The 18,575-nt window shown below is 41.5% G+C and overlaps 1 protein-coding gene across 1 annotated transcript in view; it reads left to right on the forward strand.

The window, feature by feature from the left end:
* Window positions 1-11,236, forward strand: part of MRPL48 (mitochondrial ribosomal protein L48) — a 54,823-nt gene extending 43,587 nt beyond the window's left edge. Inside the window, exons 6-8 of the mRNA XM_086340776.1 lie at window positions 8,497-8,599; window positions 10,144-10,233; window positions 10,939-11,236. Coding sequence (XP_086196902.1) covers window positions 8,497-8,599; window positions 10,144-10,233; window positions 10,939-11,013 — 268 coding nt within the window. The 3' untranslated portion in view covers window positions 11,014-11,236. The remainder of the gene's footprint in view (window positions 1-8,496; window positions 8,600-10,143; window positions 10,234-10,938) is intronic.
* The last annotated feature ends 7,339 nt before the right edge of the window (window positions 11,237-18,575 follow it).

Here is an 18,575-nt window from a genome sequence, read left to right on the forward strand (position 1 = left end):
GCTGGGCTGGAGGAAGCACAAGCTGTAATCAAGATTGCTGGGAGAAATATCAATAACCTCAGATATGCAGATGACACCACCCTTATGGCAGACAGTGAAGAGGAACTAAAAAGCCTCTTGATGAAAGTGAAAGTGGAGAGTGAAAAAGTTGGCTTAAAGCTCAACATTCAGAAAACGAAGATCATGGCATCCAGTCCCATCACTTCATGGGAAATAGATGGGGAAACAGTGGAAACAGTGGCTGACTTTATTTTTTTGGTCTCCAAAAATCACTGCAGATGGTGATTGCAGCCATGAAATTAAAAGACACTTACTCCTTGGAAGGAAAGTTATGACCAACCTAGATAGCATATTTAAAAGCAGAGACATTACTTTGTCAACAAAGGTCCATCTAGTCAAGGCTATGGTTTTTCCAGTGGTCATGTATGGATGTGAGAGTTGGACTATAAAGAAAGCTGAGCACTGAAGAATTGATGCTTTTGAACTGTGGTGTTGGAGAAGACTCTTGAGAGTACCTTGGACTGCAAGGAGATCCAATCAGTCCATCCTAAAGGAGATCAGTCCTGGGTGTTCATTGGAAGGACTGATGTTGAAGATGAAACTCCAATACTTTGGCCACCTGATACGAAGAGCTGACTCATTAGAAAAGACTCCGATACTGGGAAAGATTGAAGGCAGGAGGAGAAGGGGACAACAGAGGATGAGGTGGTTGGATGGCATCACCAACACAGTGGACATGGGTTTGGGTGGACTCTGGAAGTTGGTGATGGACAGGGCGGCTTGTCGTGCTGCAGTTCATGGGGTCGCAAAGAGTTGGACACGACTGAGCGACTAAACTGAACTGACTATGTGGACCTTTGTAAGCAAACTAAACTAAAAATCTGTGCTTTTTAATACATAGTCTAGGTTTGTGCCTTTCTTCCAAGGAACAAGTGTCTTTTAATTTTATGGTTGCAGTCACTGTCTCTAGTGATTTTGGAGCCCAAGAAAATGTTTGTGACTGTTTCCGTTGTTTCCCCATCTATTGCCATGAAGTGATGAGACTGGATGCCATGATCTTAGTTTTTTGAATGTTGAGTTTTAAGCCAGTTTTTTCACTCTTTTCTTTCACCTTCATCAAGAGGCTCTTTAAGCCAAATTTGAACTTTTAAACCTTTATTACTTACAGTATAACTGTGCTAAATGTGCTCCTTAGAAGACTGGATAATCAGCTGTGACTTAAGCGCTCATAGCTGATAGTGCTTCAATTGTTTTAGGCCTAAAGATGTGCTTTATCTTTTTTCTGATGCCTGGGAGAGTTGGTTGCTCTTTCAGCACTTGACACATAGCTCTATCATGTCACTTAGTGCTCTGGGCTGTAATGATCTTTTCATGTGTCAGATCCCTTCCCCACTGACTACATAGGGACTGTGTTCTTTATTTCTTTAGTACCTAGCATAAAGACTGTCCCATGGGGGACATTAAGCCATTCTTGAAAGAACGACAGGTCCTTGAATATTATTGCACAATCCAGTTGTGTATACATTTCCTAAAATGTAATGGACGAATTTTTAATTAATCAAAAACTACTGGCTGAGCCTCTTTTTGCTCTGTGGTCCACATGCTCAGTGAACTAGGAGGCACTGGGCTTCTTGCGCTATAGTGTAGGCACTTTGTATCTTTTGTCTGGAGGATACAAAGGTAAATGCCCCTGATTTCAAGGAGAGTGTGTGTGTGTACGTGTGTGTGCACACATACACACATATAAAAATAACTATAATGTGGAAGGTGGTAAGTGAAAGATAAAGTTTAATGTCAGTTCAAGGAGACAGAGTAGCATAATAATTTAGGGCTATGTTTCTCAAAGTACCACTCTGTGAAGCTATTACGAGCTTGTGCCAAAATGTACATTAACACTTTGCTCCCTTCATCAAGAAAGTCTTGCTGTTGAAAGACTTTCTATTGGAAGCTATTGAAAACAAAATGTTGATTGAATAAAAGTGTGTTTAGTGTCCCTTTCATGCTTCTTATCTTGTCTTGAATTGATAACAAGTTTGCTTATCAGCAGCTTGTCTTTGGATCATATTGAGTAACAAATGGTTAAGAGTGAAAACTCTGGAATCAAACTGCCTGCATTGAAATCCTAGTTTTACCCATTTTCACCAAGATGACCTTGAGAAATTCTGAACCTTGGTTTCTTTGACTCCATAATATGATGATAATTTTCCTATTTTTTTGAGTTCTGAAAATTAAATAGGAAAATATATGATAGCACTTAACAGAGAGATCAGCACATTATAAACACTCTGTAAATAATATTATTGCTATTAATAATTAATGAGATTTTTTTCAACTGGCACAGTTTAGGGGTAGCATCTCAGAAGCTGTGGTGGCAAAGGGGCATTAAATGCCATTTACAGAATGTTATCATACCTTCAGTGAATCAGCTCCTTGAAGTAGTGTTTTAAATTTTCAGAAGAACTTTTAAAGGTATTTTGTTTTTAAAAACTGGCTGTGAAAAGCTCGGACTACATTTGAGTAAAGGTAGGAAGCAGTACCATTTGTTGAGCACCTACTATCAGCCAGCCACTCTGCCAAATACTTTTCTGTATATTACTTTACTTAATTCATATAAGCACCTTGCCATAGTGGATCCAAGCATTGACTTTGGAGCAGACTGCTTCAGTTTTTCCCTTGTTCTGCTACATTCTTACTGTGTGACAGACATTGGGCAGTTTTCTTAACCTGTTTGTGTCTTGGTTTCCTCATCTGTAAAATGAGGTTAATAAAAGTACCTATATAATAAAGCTGTAGTGAAAATTAAGGAGTTAATATATTTAAAATACTTACAATTAAGTTTAGAAACCATTGGCTGCTATTAGTAGTAGCAGTATAACAGAAGCTTGCCTATAGTCATACATCTAATCAGTGGCAAGGTCTTGATTTGAACCCACTTCTTTTCCTTCAAATTCTTAATTCCCTCTAACTGGTTCTCCACACTGCTATTTGTATGATCTTTCTAGAATGGAAATATGATCGTGTCACTCCCATGCTAAAGTTCTTCCATGGCCTCCCATTCCTTTAAGATCAAAATAAAAGTTCCTCACATGTCTTGCTAGGTGCTCCATTGTGCGGGCTTGTCTTTCTTGCCTTAACTCACACTTCCCTTTCCTCCTTCTATCTCCAGTTGCACTGACTTTGTTTTTTTGTCTTTTCCCACCTCAGGACCTTTGCATATGCTCTCTAACGCCTGGAATACTTTTTCCCCTTCAGCTAATCAACCCCTATTTTTTTCTTAGGCTTTATTTTGAATGTCACTTCTTCAGAGAACCTCTTTAATTTAGGTCTTTACGTTATATATTTAGGAGAAGTAAAGAGTAAAAAACTTCCCTTTTATAATGCTAATTCCTTACCCTCATAATTACTTGACTATTACTAGACTCTAAGATCTGTGAGGCAGGGACTATTTCTGTCTTTATCAGCAGGCGTGCTAAGACCTTGCACGGTACGTGACACATTGTGGGCACTGGATGAATACTTGTTGCCTTGGATTTAGTTCCAATAGGCATAAACATAAATTCCTAGTATAACAGAATGAACAATGTGCTGCTTTTTGCCTCTTTGCTTTTTCTTTGCTCCAAATAGTGCAGAGCATAAAGAAATGTTCACTTTTAGCAATTCACTTCTTTGGATTGATTGAGGTTTTCAGACCATTATATCAGGTATTCTTGCTGCCCAGCTTTTCAGAGATAAAATGATCTTCTTTTCTTCTGATTTTCATTTTATCTTGATCCATTTTTCCTTTAGGAGTTGGGAATAGGGCTCTGACCTTGAGATGGAACTGGGCAAGGGAGCTGTGTGCTAGCTTTTGTTCTATAAATGGTCTGCATCGCTGCAGCTGCAGCTCACCCAGAGGAGGAGAGGAAGAAGCCTTTCCTGTGGGTCCTTTAATTTTCCTGTCTCCCTTGCCGAGCAGCTGTCTGAAGAGAGGGAAATCTTACTTATCTGGGTGCAGCTTCCAAGCCTGAAGCTGACCAGCTCTTGTTCTCTGTGGAGAGCAAAAGCATCATTCTCTGTAAGGCTGCTCTTTGCTTTTTTTAAAAAATCCACTTACATTTTTCAAATGGAGGTATAACGTGTGTAGTAGAGTCCACAGACTCTAAGTTCCCTAGCATCCTAGCAGGCCCCCTTGTGTCCTATCCCAGCAGTACTCCTCAAAAGCAGCACTATTTTGTCATGTTAGGTTGACTCTTGAAATTCAACTACTTCATTTCTTCTCTTCTGTTTTCCTATCTGATCATCCAAATAATGTTTATTGCAGAAAACTGGGGAAGTACAGAAATATGTAGATACTAAAGAAAAATAACCTTTACTCTTGTGACTTAAAGGTCTATTCTACTTTAAAATGACTCGAGTTCCCAGTATTTTTTTTGATCAAACTATGTCTGATTTTTCTATTGGTTCTCTTTGAGGGCCTCAAGGCTCCTTGCCTTTGTAGACGGCCTTCTTTTGGAATGCCCTCCAGGCAAACATCTATGTTCATTCTTTACATCTTGATAAAGCACTGCCTCACCTATGAAGCCTTCCCCAGGCTCTCCCCCTTTTCTCCCTCTTGTCTCTGTAATATTTGGTATATACCTATATTGCCTTTGTCTTCCTATAGTGCAAATGTTTGTGTACTTACCTGTCTCCAGAATATTCTTAGCAAGCTCCTTGAAAGCATAAACTGCATTGTGCCCATCAGACCGCCTAGGACAGAACAGAATCTCAGTAAATGTTTGTTGAATAAGTGAATGAATAAATAAACAAATCAATGAAATCTTGCTGAAGTATTGTTGAAGAATAAAATGCATGCTCCGTGGTAGGAATGAACAAGTCCCACTTTATTCAGTCTTATCTGTGGAATGTCAAAAAAAAAAAAAGAACATTTTAGAAGCTGTTTACTTTTCTGAAAGCTCTTACATAATTACTTTATTTGATTTTCATAACAAGTTTATGAATGTGCCCGCCTCCCCATTTGTGGCCATGCCACGCAGTATGTGGGATCTTAGTTCTCTGACCGGGGTTTGAACCCATGTCCCCTGCAATGGAAGTGTGGAGTCCTAACCACTAGACTGCCAGGGAAGTCCCTGATTTTTTTATAAAGAAGTTATTGCCAAGTGTAAATTTGAAGTGATCAGAGATTGTGCTATAAAATGGAAGAGGTTGTTATTTAGGGCAGCTTACCTGGAAGTTTGCAATACCTAGCATTTATTCACTGTTGTAAGGGCAAGGGAATTGGCATTTGTACACATAGTATGCTAGGCAAATTACTTACATAATCTTATTTAACTGGGGCGGCGGCCTTACAAATAGCTGTGAAAAGAAGAGAAGCGAAAAGGAAAGATATAAGCATCTGAATGCAGAGTTCCAAAGAATAGCAAGGAGAGATAAGAAAGCCTTCCTCAGCGATCAATGCAAAGAAATAGAGGAAAAGAACAGAATGGGAAAGACTAGAGATCTCTTCAAGAAAATTAGAGATACCAAGGGAACATTTGATGCAAAGATGGGCTCAGTAAAGGACAGAAATGGTATGGACCTAACAGAAGCAGAAGATATTAAGAAGAGGTGGCAAGAATACACAGAAGAACTGTACAAAAAAGATCTTCACGACCAAGATAATCACGATGATGTGATCACTCACCTAGAACCAGACATCCTGGAATGTGAAGTCAAATGGGCCTTAGAAAGCATCATTACAAACAAAGCTAGTGGAGGTGATGGAATCCCAGTTGAGCTATTTCAAATCCTGAAAGGTGATGCTGTGAAAGTGCTGCACTCAATATGCCAGCAAATTTGGAAAACTCAGCAGTGGCCACAGGACTGGAAAAGGTCAGTTTTCATTCCAATCCCAAAAAAAGGTTATGCTGAAGAATGTTCAAACTACCGCACAATTGCACTCATCTCACATGCTAGTAAAATAATGCTAAAAATTCTCCAAGCCAGGCTTCGCCAGTATGTGAACTGTGAACTTCCAGATGTTCAAGCTGGTTTTAGAAAAGGCAGAGGAACCAGAGATCAAATTGCCAACATCCGCTGGATCATGGAAAAAGCAAGAGAGTTCCAGAAAAACATCTATTTCTGCTTTATTGACTATGCCAAAGCCTTTGACTGTGTGGATCACAAGAAACTGGAAAATTCTGAAAGAGATGGGAATACCAGACCACCTGACCTGCCTCTTGAGAAACGCGTATGCAGGTCAGGAAGCAACAGTTAGAACTAGACATGGAACAACAGACTGGTTCCAAATAGGAAAAGGAGTACGTCAAGGCTGTATATTGTCACCCTGCTTATTTAACTTCTATGCAGAGTACATCATGAGAAATGCTGGGCTGGAAGAAGCGCAAGCTGTAATCAAGATTGCTGGGAGAAATATCAATAACCTCAGATATGCAGATGACACCACCCTTATGGCAGAAAGTGAAGAGGAATTAAAAAGCGTCTTGATGAAAGTGAAAGAGGAGAGTGAAAAATTTGGCTTAAAGCTCAACATTCAGAAAACTTAAGATCATGGCATCTGGTCCCATCACTTCATAGGAAATAGATGGGAAACAGTGTCAGACTTTATTTTTTGGGGCTCCAAAATCACTGCAGATGGTGATTGCAGCCATGAAATTAAAAGACGCTTACTCCTTGGAAGGAAAGTTATGACCAACCTAGATAGCATATTCAAAAGCAGAGACATTACTTTGTCAACAAAGGTCCATTTAGTCAAGGCTATGGTTTTTCCAGTGGTCATGTATGGATGTGAGAGTTGGACTGTGAAGAAAGCTGAGTGCCGAAGAATTGATGCTTTTGAACTGTGTTGTTGGAGAAGACTCTTGAAAGTCCCTTGGACTGCAAGGAGATTCAACCAGTCCATCCTAAAGGAGATCAGTCCTGGTGTTCATTGGAAGGACTAATGCTAAAGCTGAAACTCCAATACTTTTGCCATCTCTTGCGAAGAATTGACTCATTGGAAAAGACTGTGATGCTGGGAGGGATTGGGGGCAGGAGGAGAAGGGGACGACAGAGGATGAGATGGCTGGATGGCATCACCGACTCAATGGTCATGAGTTTGAGTGAACTCCGGGAGTTGGTGATGGACAGGGAGGCCTGGCGTGCTGCCATTCATGGGGTCCCAAAGAGTTGGACACGACTGAGTGACTGAACTGAACTGAACTGAAAACCCTATGAACTAGGTATTATTATCTTCATTTAATAGCTGAAGAAACAAAGACCCAGAGAGCTGAATTAATTTGTCCAAGGTCAAATAGGTAATAAGTGGCAGAGCCAACATTTAAATCCAGTACTGACTCTCATGTTTCCAAAACACTTTCTATTACACCAGACTTCTTTTTGTAGCAGTCCATCTGTAGAGGGTCATGCTTCTTTCTCTTAATTCATGAAGTTTGTATAGCATGAAATTTCAGCAATCCTACTGTTGTTATTAGTATTCCATTTGAGTATTCAGTTTGAGGAACTTTTTGATAAGATGAACACAATACTAATATCATATTTCTGTGTAGTCATCAGTTCTATCTCATCACCTTATCTGATTCTCATAATTGTCTATTGATATAAACCTGGATGGTAGTCCCCATTATACATGAAGAAACTGAGTCCAAGAAGGGGAAGGGACTTGCCTAAGTAAATATTGCTAATAAGTGGCAGGGCTAAGACGTGACCCCAAGTCCAGCAGTCTTTTCATTGTGGTATATAGATCTACTGAAGCTGATTATAGTGAGCATAGATTACAACAATGTTTCTCAACCTGGAGACATTTAACAATGTCTGGAGATAGTTCTAATTGTTATCACTTTGGGGGTACTACTAGCATTTGCTGGATATAGAGGTTAGGGATGCATAGGCCAGCCCCCACAACAAGAATTACCTGTTCTAAAGGGTCAATAGTGCTGACATTAAGAAATCCTGCTGTAGAACGGAGCAGGGGACTCCCTTGGTGGTCCAGTGATTAAGACTCTGTGCTTCCAATGCAGGGTACATGGGTTTCGTCTCTGGTCAGAGAACTAAGATCTCACGTGCCTCACAGCATGGCCAAATTTTAAAAAAATAAATAAGTAAAATAAAAATACAACTGGAGCAGGATTGGATTTCATGCCTCATTTCTTCAGAAGAGATGAAATACCCAAGGTTAGCCTCCAGAGTATACCTAGTGGTGAGCTTAATTCTTTTAGAACTGGCTATTATTTAGTAGCAGCAAATACTTATTAATCACCAGGCTTTACTCAGAGTGTTATGTTAAGCATGACTAGGGTGCATAAAAGTATTAGACGTGGTCTATCCCTTCACGGAGTGTAAAGACTTCTGGAGAAGGTGTAAGAGGATCTGGTTACTTTGCCCCTGGCTGCAGATAGACAGCCCAAGGTTGCAGGAGCTACTGCATGCAGTGGTGCCTGCACTCAGGGACTACCCTGACTGAAGTGGTGTGGCTGGTTTAAAGGAACCCTCCCAATAGCTGACTTTTCCTTCCCACAGTTATGCGATGCCCACCAAAACCATTGAGGTGTTGCAGCTTCAGGACCAAGGCAACAAAATGTTACTGGACTCAGTTCTTACCACCCATGAGCGAGTAGTTCAGGTAGGTACTCTGGAAGAAACTTGAAATGTCTCTACCTCTCCTGGTTCTTTCTTGGTTGAGTTTCAAACCTGATATCCAGTTGTCTACTGGGTTTCTCCACCAAGATGTTCAACAGGTGCCCTACACTCGTGAATGCAAGACTAATTGTAGGAGGACTGTTTTTTTCCCTATAATCCTCCTCACCTTTGAACTTAATTCTTGACCCTTCTTTGTCCTTGGGTATCCATTCATTCTCCAGATTCTATGGTTTCTACCCCTAAAAACCTTTGAGATCCATCCACTTTGCTTTACACTCATGTCAATGTGATCATGTCATTTTCCCATATAGACCCCCTCAGTGGCTTCCCTTTAACTCTGTATCCATTAGCAGTCACTCCTTTTTCCCCATTCCCCTAGCTCCTGGCAACCACTAATCTACTTTCCATTTCTGTGGTTTTACCTCTTGTAGACACTTCTTCAAATGAAATTATATAATATGTGGCCTTTTATATCTAGCTTCTTTCATGTAGCATAGTGTTTTCAAGGTCCATCCATGTTGTAGTAGTAGCACATATCAATACTTCATTCCTTTTTTCTGCCAAGTAATATTCCAACACATGGACTTCACCCTTTTTGATCCACTCAAGAAATGTATCAGGAAGATAACCAGCAGGATGTTAAGGTAGTAACACTCTAAATCTATGTTAAATTTTTAAATGATTAAAGTACTTACAATCTTGGTTCTTTAAATGTTATCAGGAATAAATTATTTGAGCTTCATTTTATGACAGATCTAACTTGCCACCAAGGCCCATAGGGTAAAGTTTGAACTCTTTTGATTAGCACCTAAGTAGCTTCATGATTCTTCTCCAGCTTTTCCTCTTCACACCTTCATTCGTTCCAGTCACACATGGAACTAGTTTTAATTCCTTAGTACTGTGCTTTTCCTTAGTACTGTGCTATTCCTTCACATTTTACTGAATATTATTTCCTCTGCCTTAAAAAAAAAACCAACTCCACACTACAGTTGAATTCTCCCAATTTACCCTTGTTTTTCAAGACTCCAGCCAGATGTTACCTCTTTTGGAAGCTCTTTTTTTAAAACCTCCCTGATGGGGTTAGGTAGATGTTTCTCTTCTGGGTTCTGCCTTCCCCCTACATGCCTTTCTTCCAATACATCTGATTTATCTTTGGATTCTCAGCACAGGGTCTGATGACAATCAGGTGGTGGGTGGTCTATGTGGGTAAACTTGAGTTGACTCAGAAAGTCATCCTGGACTTAACCTCTTAATCCAGTTATGACATTCATTGCCTACAAGAGCAGATATTGGTGGGCGCGGGGAAGAGCAGATACTGGCCATGACCATCTCAGTAATCAGACAACTTGGCAGATCAGCAAGAGAAATCGAAATCCTGTGAAGTCTGAGCTCCAAAATCAGCTCTGGGTGTTAATCCTTCACCCAAAGGCCCTCAGGCTCTACTGGAGCTGACATTTGAGCCCTTGCCCTTTCTGCCCAACCACCTAACTTTCAGTGACTCTTCAAGCATCTTCTTTTCTTTTGCAGATCAGCGGTTTGAATGCTACGTTTGCAGAGATTTTCTTGGAAATAATCCAAAGCAATCTTCCTGAAGGAGTCAAATTGTCGGTGAGGGAGGTAGGTGCTAATTTGAGAAGAGGCCCACTGATGGGCTCAAAATATGGATAAGAAAATCTGGACTGGCTGACTTTAGAAACAAAAAAGGCATGTAGATAACTTAACCCAGATAATAATCAGGAAAGGTGTGCAGGCTGCTTTACCGTGATTATTAGTCTGACTATTCCAATGCATCAGGGATCATACTTCATAGACCATGAAAGCTGAACTCTGTCAGAGCATCCTGATGTTAGGGGTAGCCCATTATACCCCCAAATTCCCTCCCTTGAGGCAGCTGTATAGCAGAAAGAATATGATTTAAGGTCACATGCAGTGTAAGTAATCAGAACACAAATAGGCATGGAGGAAGTCCAATTCAAATTTGAGTCCTTGATACCTAATATAAGTCTGGTACATAGTATGTGTGTGCATGCTAAGTTGCTTCAGTCACGTCAGACTCTTTGCAACACTGTTACTGTTGCCTGCCAGGCTCCTCTGTCCATGTGGATTCTCCAGGCAAGAATACTGGAAGTGGACTGCTGTGCCCTCCTCCGGGGGATCTTCCCGACCCAGGGATCGCACCCTGGTACATAGTAGCTACTCAGTAAAAGTTAGTTGAATCCAAATAATTTTCTACAGAGCTGGCTGATGTATCCTTTTCTGACGCTGGGCATATCTGAATGACTCTGTAGTAATTCCCTCTTATTTTCTTTTTCTTCTCCACAGCACACTGAAGAAGACTTCAAGGGAAGGTTCAAAGCTCGGCCAGAACTGGAAGAACTGTTAGCCAAGTTGAACTAGCTCGTTGCAGACCCTTTCATGCCTTTCAGCACTGGTGATGTTAGTGGCAAGGGGAAGAGCTTCCTGGGTGGCCAGAGTTGAACAGGAGACCCTGACTCTCAACATCATAAGTACTCATCTCCACTGCAAGGAGTATCTCCTCTCCTTGCTTACCAATTGTCAACGCTTTTCTTTGAGCCAACCCTGGGTATCCTCCGTCTAATAAAAAGCTGCTGCTGATGGATGTGTGTATGTATGTGAGAAGTCATTCCATCCTGTGGAGTATCTTTAACTAAGGGATTGGATTTCTCTTTGCCTGGTGCTTTAGCACACAAGTGTGTTCCCCTTCAGAATTTCTCCAATTAAGAGTGAACTCATCCTTTAAATGGCAACCCACTCCAGTGTTCTTGCTTGGAGAATCCCAGGGATGGGGGAGCCTGTTGGGCTGCTGTCTCTGGGGTCGCACAGAGTCGGACACGACTGAAGCGACTTAGCAGCAGCAGCAGCATCCTTTAAATCAACCTGGCATGGAGTCCCTTTAATGAGGCAGACAATCATAAATAAACTCTCCATGGATAAAAGGCACAGGGAGGGAGATTTTGTATATGAAAAAACCCTCCAGATAGAATCAGGGTCTGTTTATAAGTGAAAAAAAAAATTACCTTGTGGGGTAGTGAGTGACGTGTCATAAGTATGCAGGTAGATGTTATGTAACTGCAAATTAGGGTTGCCTGGATTAAGTTTAAGCAAAGAATAAAAGGTTGATCTTGGTCAGGTGTCAGGAAATTGCACCCTGTGAGCCAAATCCCATCAATTGCCTATTTGCTTTTTAAAAATAATTTATTGAGGTGACATTCACGTGTCACAAAAATAACCATTTGAAAGTGAGTAATTGCATGGTATTTAATACATTTGCAGTGTTGTGCAACCTCTATCCAGTTCCAAAACCCTATTTTAAACCCCCATAGACAAAGGTTTATGGGAACAGAGCCCTGCTTATTCATTTATATATTGTCTGTGGCTGCTTTTATGTTGCCATGGCAGAGTTGAGTCACTGTGACAAAGACGGTTAAGCTAAAACATTTGTACATGGCCCTTTATAAAAATAGTTTGTCAAACATGGATCTAAGTCATTGGTTTTCAAACTTAAGTATGCATCAGGATCACCTGCAAGGCTTTTAAGAACACGAATTACTGGACTCCATTCCCAGATTTTCTGATTTAGATCTTGAGCAAGGGTGCTGTTGCTGCTGATCAGAGTTGCCTCTTTGAGAACCACTAGCCTTAAGGGCTGGAGAAGGCAATGGCAACCCACTCCAGTACTCTTGCCTGGGAAATCCCATGGATGGAGGAGCCTAGTAGGCTGCAGTCCATGGGGTCGCTAAGAGTTGGACAGGACTGAGCGACTTCACTTTCGCTTTTCACTTTCATGCATTGGAGAAGGAAATGGCAACCCACTCCAGTGTTCTTGCCTGGAGAATCCTAGGGACAGGGGATCCTGGTGGGCTGCCATCTATGGGGTCGCACAGAGTTGGACACGACTGAAGCGACTTAGCAGCAGCAGCAGCCTTAAGGGGTTCCCTGGTGGCTCAGACGGTAAAGAGTCTGCCTGCAATGCGGGAGACCCGGCTTCGATCCCTGAGTTGGGAAGATCCCCTGGAGAAGGAAATGGCAACCCACTCCAGTACTCTTGCCTGGAAAATTCCATGGACAGAGGAGCCTTGTAGGCTACAGCCCATGGGGTCACAAAGAGTCGGACACGACTGAGTGACTTCACATGTGTGTGCATGCAGATAGTAACCGTGTGTGAAAATGTGTGACTGCATCTCACTCACATTTATTGAACTCTAATTATGCTCTATATACAGATTATCCTTGGGGTTGATGGTATTATTTCCAATTTTACAGGTGAATAAACTGGGGTTTGGAGAGCTGAATCGACATCCTAGGGTCACACAGCTAATAAGTGGCACACCTCTCCCCTCTGTTACCCACTACTTCTCTTGGATAACCTATACAGAGGTCTGGGAGAGCTTAGAGCACTCTTAGTATTGCATGTATTTTCCTGAAACTTTTCAGAAATTTTCAGCTCTGAAGTTATTTTGGTTTCTTTGACTTGGTTTCCAAAAGCAACAAGTGGAAACCCAGATTTCTTCTCAAGGTGTAACACTGGGGAGGGGTGTCAAGATAGCAGGTGCCCTCAATTAAAATGCTTTTCTGAATTCTAATTGAAGGTTCAGCAGGCCAGGACTTAGATGGGAACCCCACTGAGAGTATGGGTAGACTCTGCCAGGTGAAGACTGATATTTTGGTTGGAGAAGTAATCATTGCTGAGTTTCCTTTAGGGAAGATGAGAGAGCAGCAATAATGGATGAGTGTAAAGTTGGAGGATGTGTAGTGACTTGAAGATAAGGTGAATTAAACACATGTATACACACAGACAGGCTTCCCAGGTGGCACCAGTGGTAAAGAACCTGCCTGCCAATGCAGGAGACATAAGAGACAAGGGTTCGATCCCTGGGTTGGGACGATCCCCTGGAGGGCATGGCAACCCACTCCAGTATTCTTGCCTGGAGAACCCCTGTGGACAGAAGAGCCTGGGGGGCTACAGTCCATAGGGTCGCAGAGTTGGACACGACTGAAGCGACTTAGCACACAAGCGTACACACAGGCACACAGTGCCTCCATACCACACGGGCGATGGGCGAGTCATGTGGGCCCCATTTAGGAACGTGGAATACAGTGGTATTTTCCAGGTGCTCACCTTTCCTTGCTAATAATTTGTGAAAGCAAGACGCAAGGTTTCACAAATCGACAAGATACTAGAGCTGAGGGACTTGAGACCCAGCCAGCCTAACCTCTTTTATCCTGCAAGTGCAGATTAGGGCCCAGGAAGGGCAGTGGTTTAGTTAAGGTGACAGGGCACCTCATCGGCAGACCTGGGAGCAGGATTCAGATCTCTTGATTCCCAGTCCATCTCTTTCCATTACATCATGAGGGATGAGTCAGGCTTCCCTCTTAAACAGGAGGCTTCTGGGTTCTGTCACCTTGGAGCTTTTGTGTCACTGACCTAGTTAGTGATTTATCCTCTCACCAGAGCCAAAGGGCTTTTGTTGTTTGTGATTAGTCTGCCCTGAAACAGATGAAAATTACTCATCATGCCTTATCCTGGTAAAAGGGACAGATACTCTGATCGCTAGAACCTCAGAATTAACAAAACAATTATGAGCTTCATTTGACTCTTTAGAGGGAAGTGAATTTTCCTAGGAATACATGGCAGTGAAATCAAATGAAATACAAGTCTCTGGGCTCTAGGCTGAAAATATTAATTCCTTCTCCTGCCTTCCCGAAAGAACCTATTATGAAGAAAAGAGGCAGACAAATCTGAGCTATTCTTAATTTCTACATTTATTAGTTTTGAGGCCTCAGGTGAGTTATTTTAATCTCATCAAACCTCAGTTTTCTGATGTATAAAATGGGGGTAATCCCTTTTAGGAACCTGAGATGGAGATAATGTATAAAATGGGCAAGCATGTGCTCAGTCAATGTTAGATTACCTTCCCATCTAAACTTCACTATACTTTTTAAAAAGATTATTTTTTCATTGAAGTATAATTTATATATGGTGAAACAAAGATCTTAAGTGTGTATATCTGATCAGTTTTGAAAATGCTGTCACCTATGAAACCTACACTTTTATTAAATTAAAGGACATTTCCATCCCCCAGAAAGTTCCCCTATATTCTCTGATAGTCATTCTTCCCCAGAAACAACCACTAATCTCATTTCTATTGCCATAGGTTAGTTTTGTCTAACAATATATAAATAGCATTGAGTATATACCCTTTTGTGTCTGACTTCATTCACTTACCCTGATGTCACTCATGTTGTTGCATGTAACTGTAGTTCATTCCTTTAGCATACTTTTAATTTGGACCCAGTTAGGGTTAAAATGTCTAGTACTGTTGCATAAACATGAGGGCTAGGCAGGAGAGAAGAAAGGTCAATGGATTAGGAATCAGAGTAGCTGGGTTCTAGTTGTGGCTCTATCAATATATAATCTTTAAGATAATCCGTTCTGGTTTTCATTTTACAGATGAGTTAACTGGCCCAGGAGGGAAAGAGACTTGTCCGAGGTCACTCACAGGGATAGCTTTAAGTCACTGGATTCCTGGTTCAGTACACATTGCTGAAATTTTTAGAAATGGATTCTTACGTGGATCAGTAACTTTCAAGGACAGAATGCCAAGGTTAAATGGGCAGTTTTCCTCATGAAGGTGGTGGATTCCTCAGCTTCATATGTTAGTCCTTTTCTTCTGGCTGAGGATGCCTTACTCCTCTCCCATCAAGCCAGCTGTGGATTCTGAAAGGGTGTTTTTTAGCTGCAGAGAGAGAAATGGAATCTGGATATTTGGGGCATTCAGACACTGGAACAATGCTCACAGACCCCAGTCCTCACTGTTCTAGGATGTAAAATATATTCAGGGGAGGAAAGGCCTCTTGGGCATGCATGGGGCCTGTCTGGAACTAGAACTGCTGACAAGCACTACAGGTAGAAGCAGCCAACGTGTCTTGTACTTGTTCAATCTGTACTTTGATCTCTCTGTGCCATTTTTGTCTTCAAATGTCTGATCTCCCTGGAGAATTTGAAATGATTCATTTAGTTCTTATATTCCCCTTGGAGTAACTTGCATTCTCAGACATTTCAGATTTAGAGAATCAGCTTCACGTTGAGACAGAGAAGCAAGGCTCTGCAAGACGTCCAGGCTCTGAGGAGTGAAAACTCTTCAGAAGATAACTGCTACGGGTGTATATGTGTACACCTGTGGCGGATTCATGTTGATGTATGGCAAAACCAATACAATATTGTAAAGTAAAAAAAAAAGAAGAAAATGCAAGTCAAACATTAAAAATAAAAGGCTTGAAAGGAAAAAAAAAAAAAAGGTAACTGCTAGCAAAGGAAGGAATTCCACCCTCCCACCGCTTCCTCTGCCTGCTTCAAGTCCCTGCTGGAGCGGAGTGGGGAGCCCTACCCTTCCAAACAGTGGGGAAAGTACAGGGTTTCAGCCTGGACTCCCTCCAGTTCTCCTTGGATTTCTAAAGTCAGCAGCTCAGGACTTGGTCTGGCAACTTTACCTGAGGGAGGAAAGTGGGAGGAGTATCTGATTACTCATCTAGCAGAACACTTCGCAGTGCACCTTTGTACTGAGCACTGGCCACGTCCTCAGCCAAGGACCTTGCAGGGAAGAGCCAAATCATGAGTCTGCCTTAGGCCTAGCCAACGGTGGCACCCAGCCAAAAGGTCTCTCTGCTCATCCGTGGCACCGAGTCTCTGTGCAGAGGTAGGTATAGAGTGCACAGGGACAGGCATGGACCACCCTAAACTCCAGCTCCATGGCTGTGGGCTGCAGAACTGACAGACTGAAAACACCATATTAATCTAGAACACTGTTGGCAACTTGCACTGGTTAATTTCCTTTTTATGGAGCACTAAAAAAAAGCAAAGTAGTATTTCCACAGTAAGTATGGTTACTTACTGTGTTAAGCACTGTGCTAGGCACGAGATGCTTGTGAGAGAGCACACAGTGGAGAATAACATAGGCTTAAGACATACTTGGAGTCTGATCTGCAATCTGCCTTTTACTTCCTCCTCTGTAAAGGGGAGTTAGTAGTGTTATGAAGATTAAATGAGGTAATGTAACTCAGGACAGTGACTAGCACATAATAGTGATGATAATAGCTAACACTTAGTGAAGGTTTGGAGAAGGCAATGGCACCCCACTCCAGGACTCTTGCCTGGAAAATCCCATGGATGGAGGAGCCTGGTAGGCTGGAGTCCATGGGGCCACTAGGAGTCGGACATGACTGAGCGACTTCACTTTCACTTTTCACTTTTCATGCATTGGAGAAGGAAATGGCAACCCACTCCGGTGTTCTTACCTGGAGAACCCCAGGGACGGGGGAGCCTCGTGGGCTGCCATCTATGGGGTCGCACAGAGTCGGACACAACTGAAGTGACTTAGCAGCAGTAGCAGTGAAGGTTTACTATGTGCCAGATGCTATTTCTAAGCTCTCTATCAATATTAACTCATTCTTTCAACAACCCTATGGAGAAGATCTACACTTAATTAGCTTTGATGCCTTTGAGGAAGGTATTACTAACTGCATTTTCACAGAAGAAAAAACAGATCCTCAGATGTTAAGTAGTTTGCCCGAAACTATACTGACCCCTAATCTGGTAAGTGGCAGAGTGGGATTGAAAGCAGCATATCATAGGGACTGAGAGCACAGACTCTGGAATCAGATAGCCAGGTTTAAACGCTCCACATATATTAGTTCTAATAGTTCAGTAAAAGCTAACTTTTATTACCAGGTATTCACATATTCCCCTTCATTTAATTCTCCTAGTGTGCCCATTAAATAGGAATCAGCCCCATTTATTATACTTAAGGAAAACAGGCCTGGGTGTCAATAGAGCCCTTTTTGCCCAAACACATTCTGTGACCCTCTCAGTGTTGGCTCTCTCTTAGACTGGAATCCTTCCAAACCTGTTCCATCCACTTAGCTGGTGTGAAAGCCATTCCTCCTGCTGAGAAGGTTCTCCTACTCTTTCTCTCTGTTAGAATTCCCTGCCCCCCATGACCTATTATTTCTATTTTAATTATACAAATTAATAAATAGGTATGTTTCTTTTATTGTTTGTATAAGCAAATAGTCCTCACTGATGGAACTTTATACTGTGACCATTTATTAAACACATGCTGCAATGAAAGTAATAGTGTACACATTTTGTAAGATGTTTAAGAGGATTCCTAAAAGAGGAATTGCTTTTAAATATTTAAAATATTTGTAGATCTCACCAAATTGCCCTGAAAAAACTTTACTAATTTATGATCCCTACAATAGTGTGTACGTGTCTCTCTCCATACCCAAGAACATTGGTCATTATAAATACTTTTAATTTTTGTCAACAGGATGACCTAATTGTACTTTTGTTTTTAAAATTTTTATTTTTCTAAGTGGTGTAGAATATATTTACATTTTCCTATGTTTTGGGGGCATAGTTAACTTTGTTCACTTTTCAGTTGGGCTATTTGCTTTTTCTTACTGATTTCTAGGTACATTTTGTTGTTGTTGTTTTGGCTGTCCCAAGTGGCATGCAGCATTTTAGTTCCCTGACCAGGGATCAAATCTACGCCCCTGCAATGGAATCGTGGTGTCTTAACCACTGGACCACCAGGGAAATCCCTCTAGGTACTTTTTATTTGTCGCAGATTATAATCCTTTCTGCTATATATATTACAAATATGTAATGTTTACTTTGTCTTTAACAGTGTCAACTAACTCCCTTCTCTTTGAGATTCTTGCTGACAGATGTAGTTCACACTGCTACCTCTGATGACCCACAGCACAGCACACATGGCCCAACAGATTCATTCATCCTTTTATACACACACACACAGTCATCTCTTTCTGCTTGAAATGGGATTTTATGGTTCTTCAAACTTGAATTCCTCTTATCTTCTCCTTCCCAAATACCAACAGAAAGGCTCAAAGTAGTTTTAGGGCCTATTCTATTTCAG

Source organism: Bos grunniens, chromosome 15, assembly GCF_055505025.1.
Source record: "Bos grunniens cultivar Pamir isolate PY7600 chromosome 15, Bosgru_T2T1.0, whole genome shotgun sequence".
In the NCBI taxonomy this organism is placed as follows: Eukaryota; Metazoa; Chordata; class Mammalia; order Artiodactyla; family Bovidae; genus Bos; species Bos grunniens.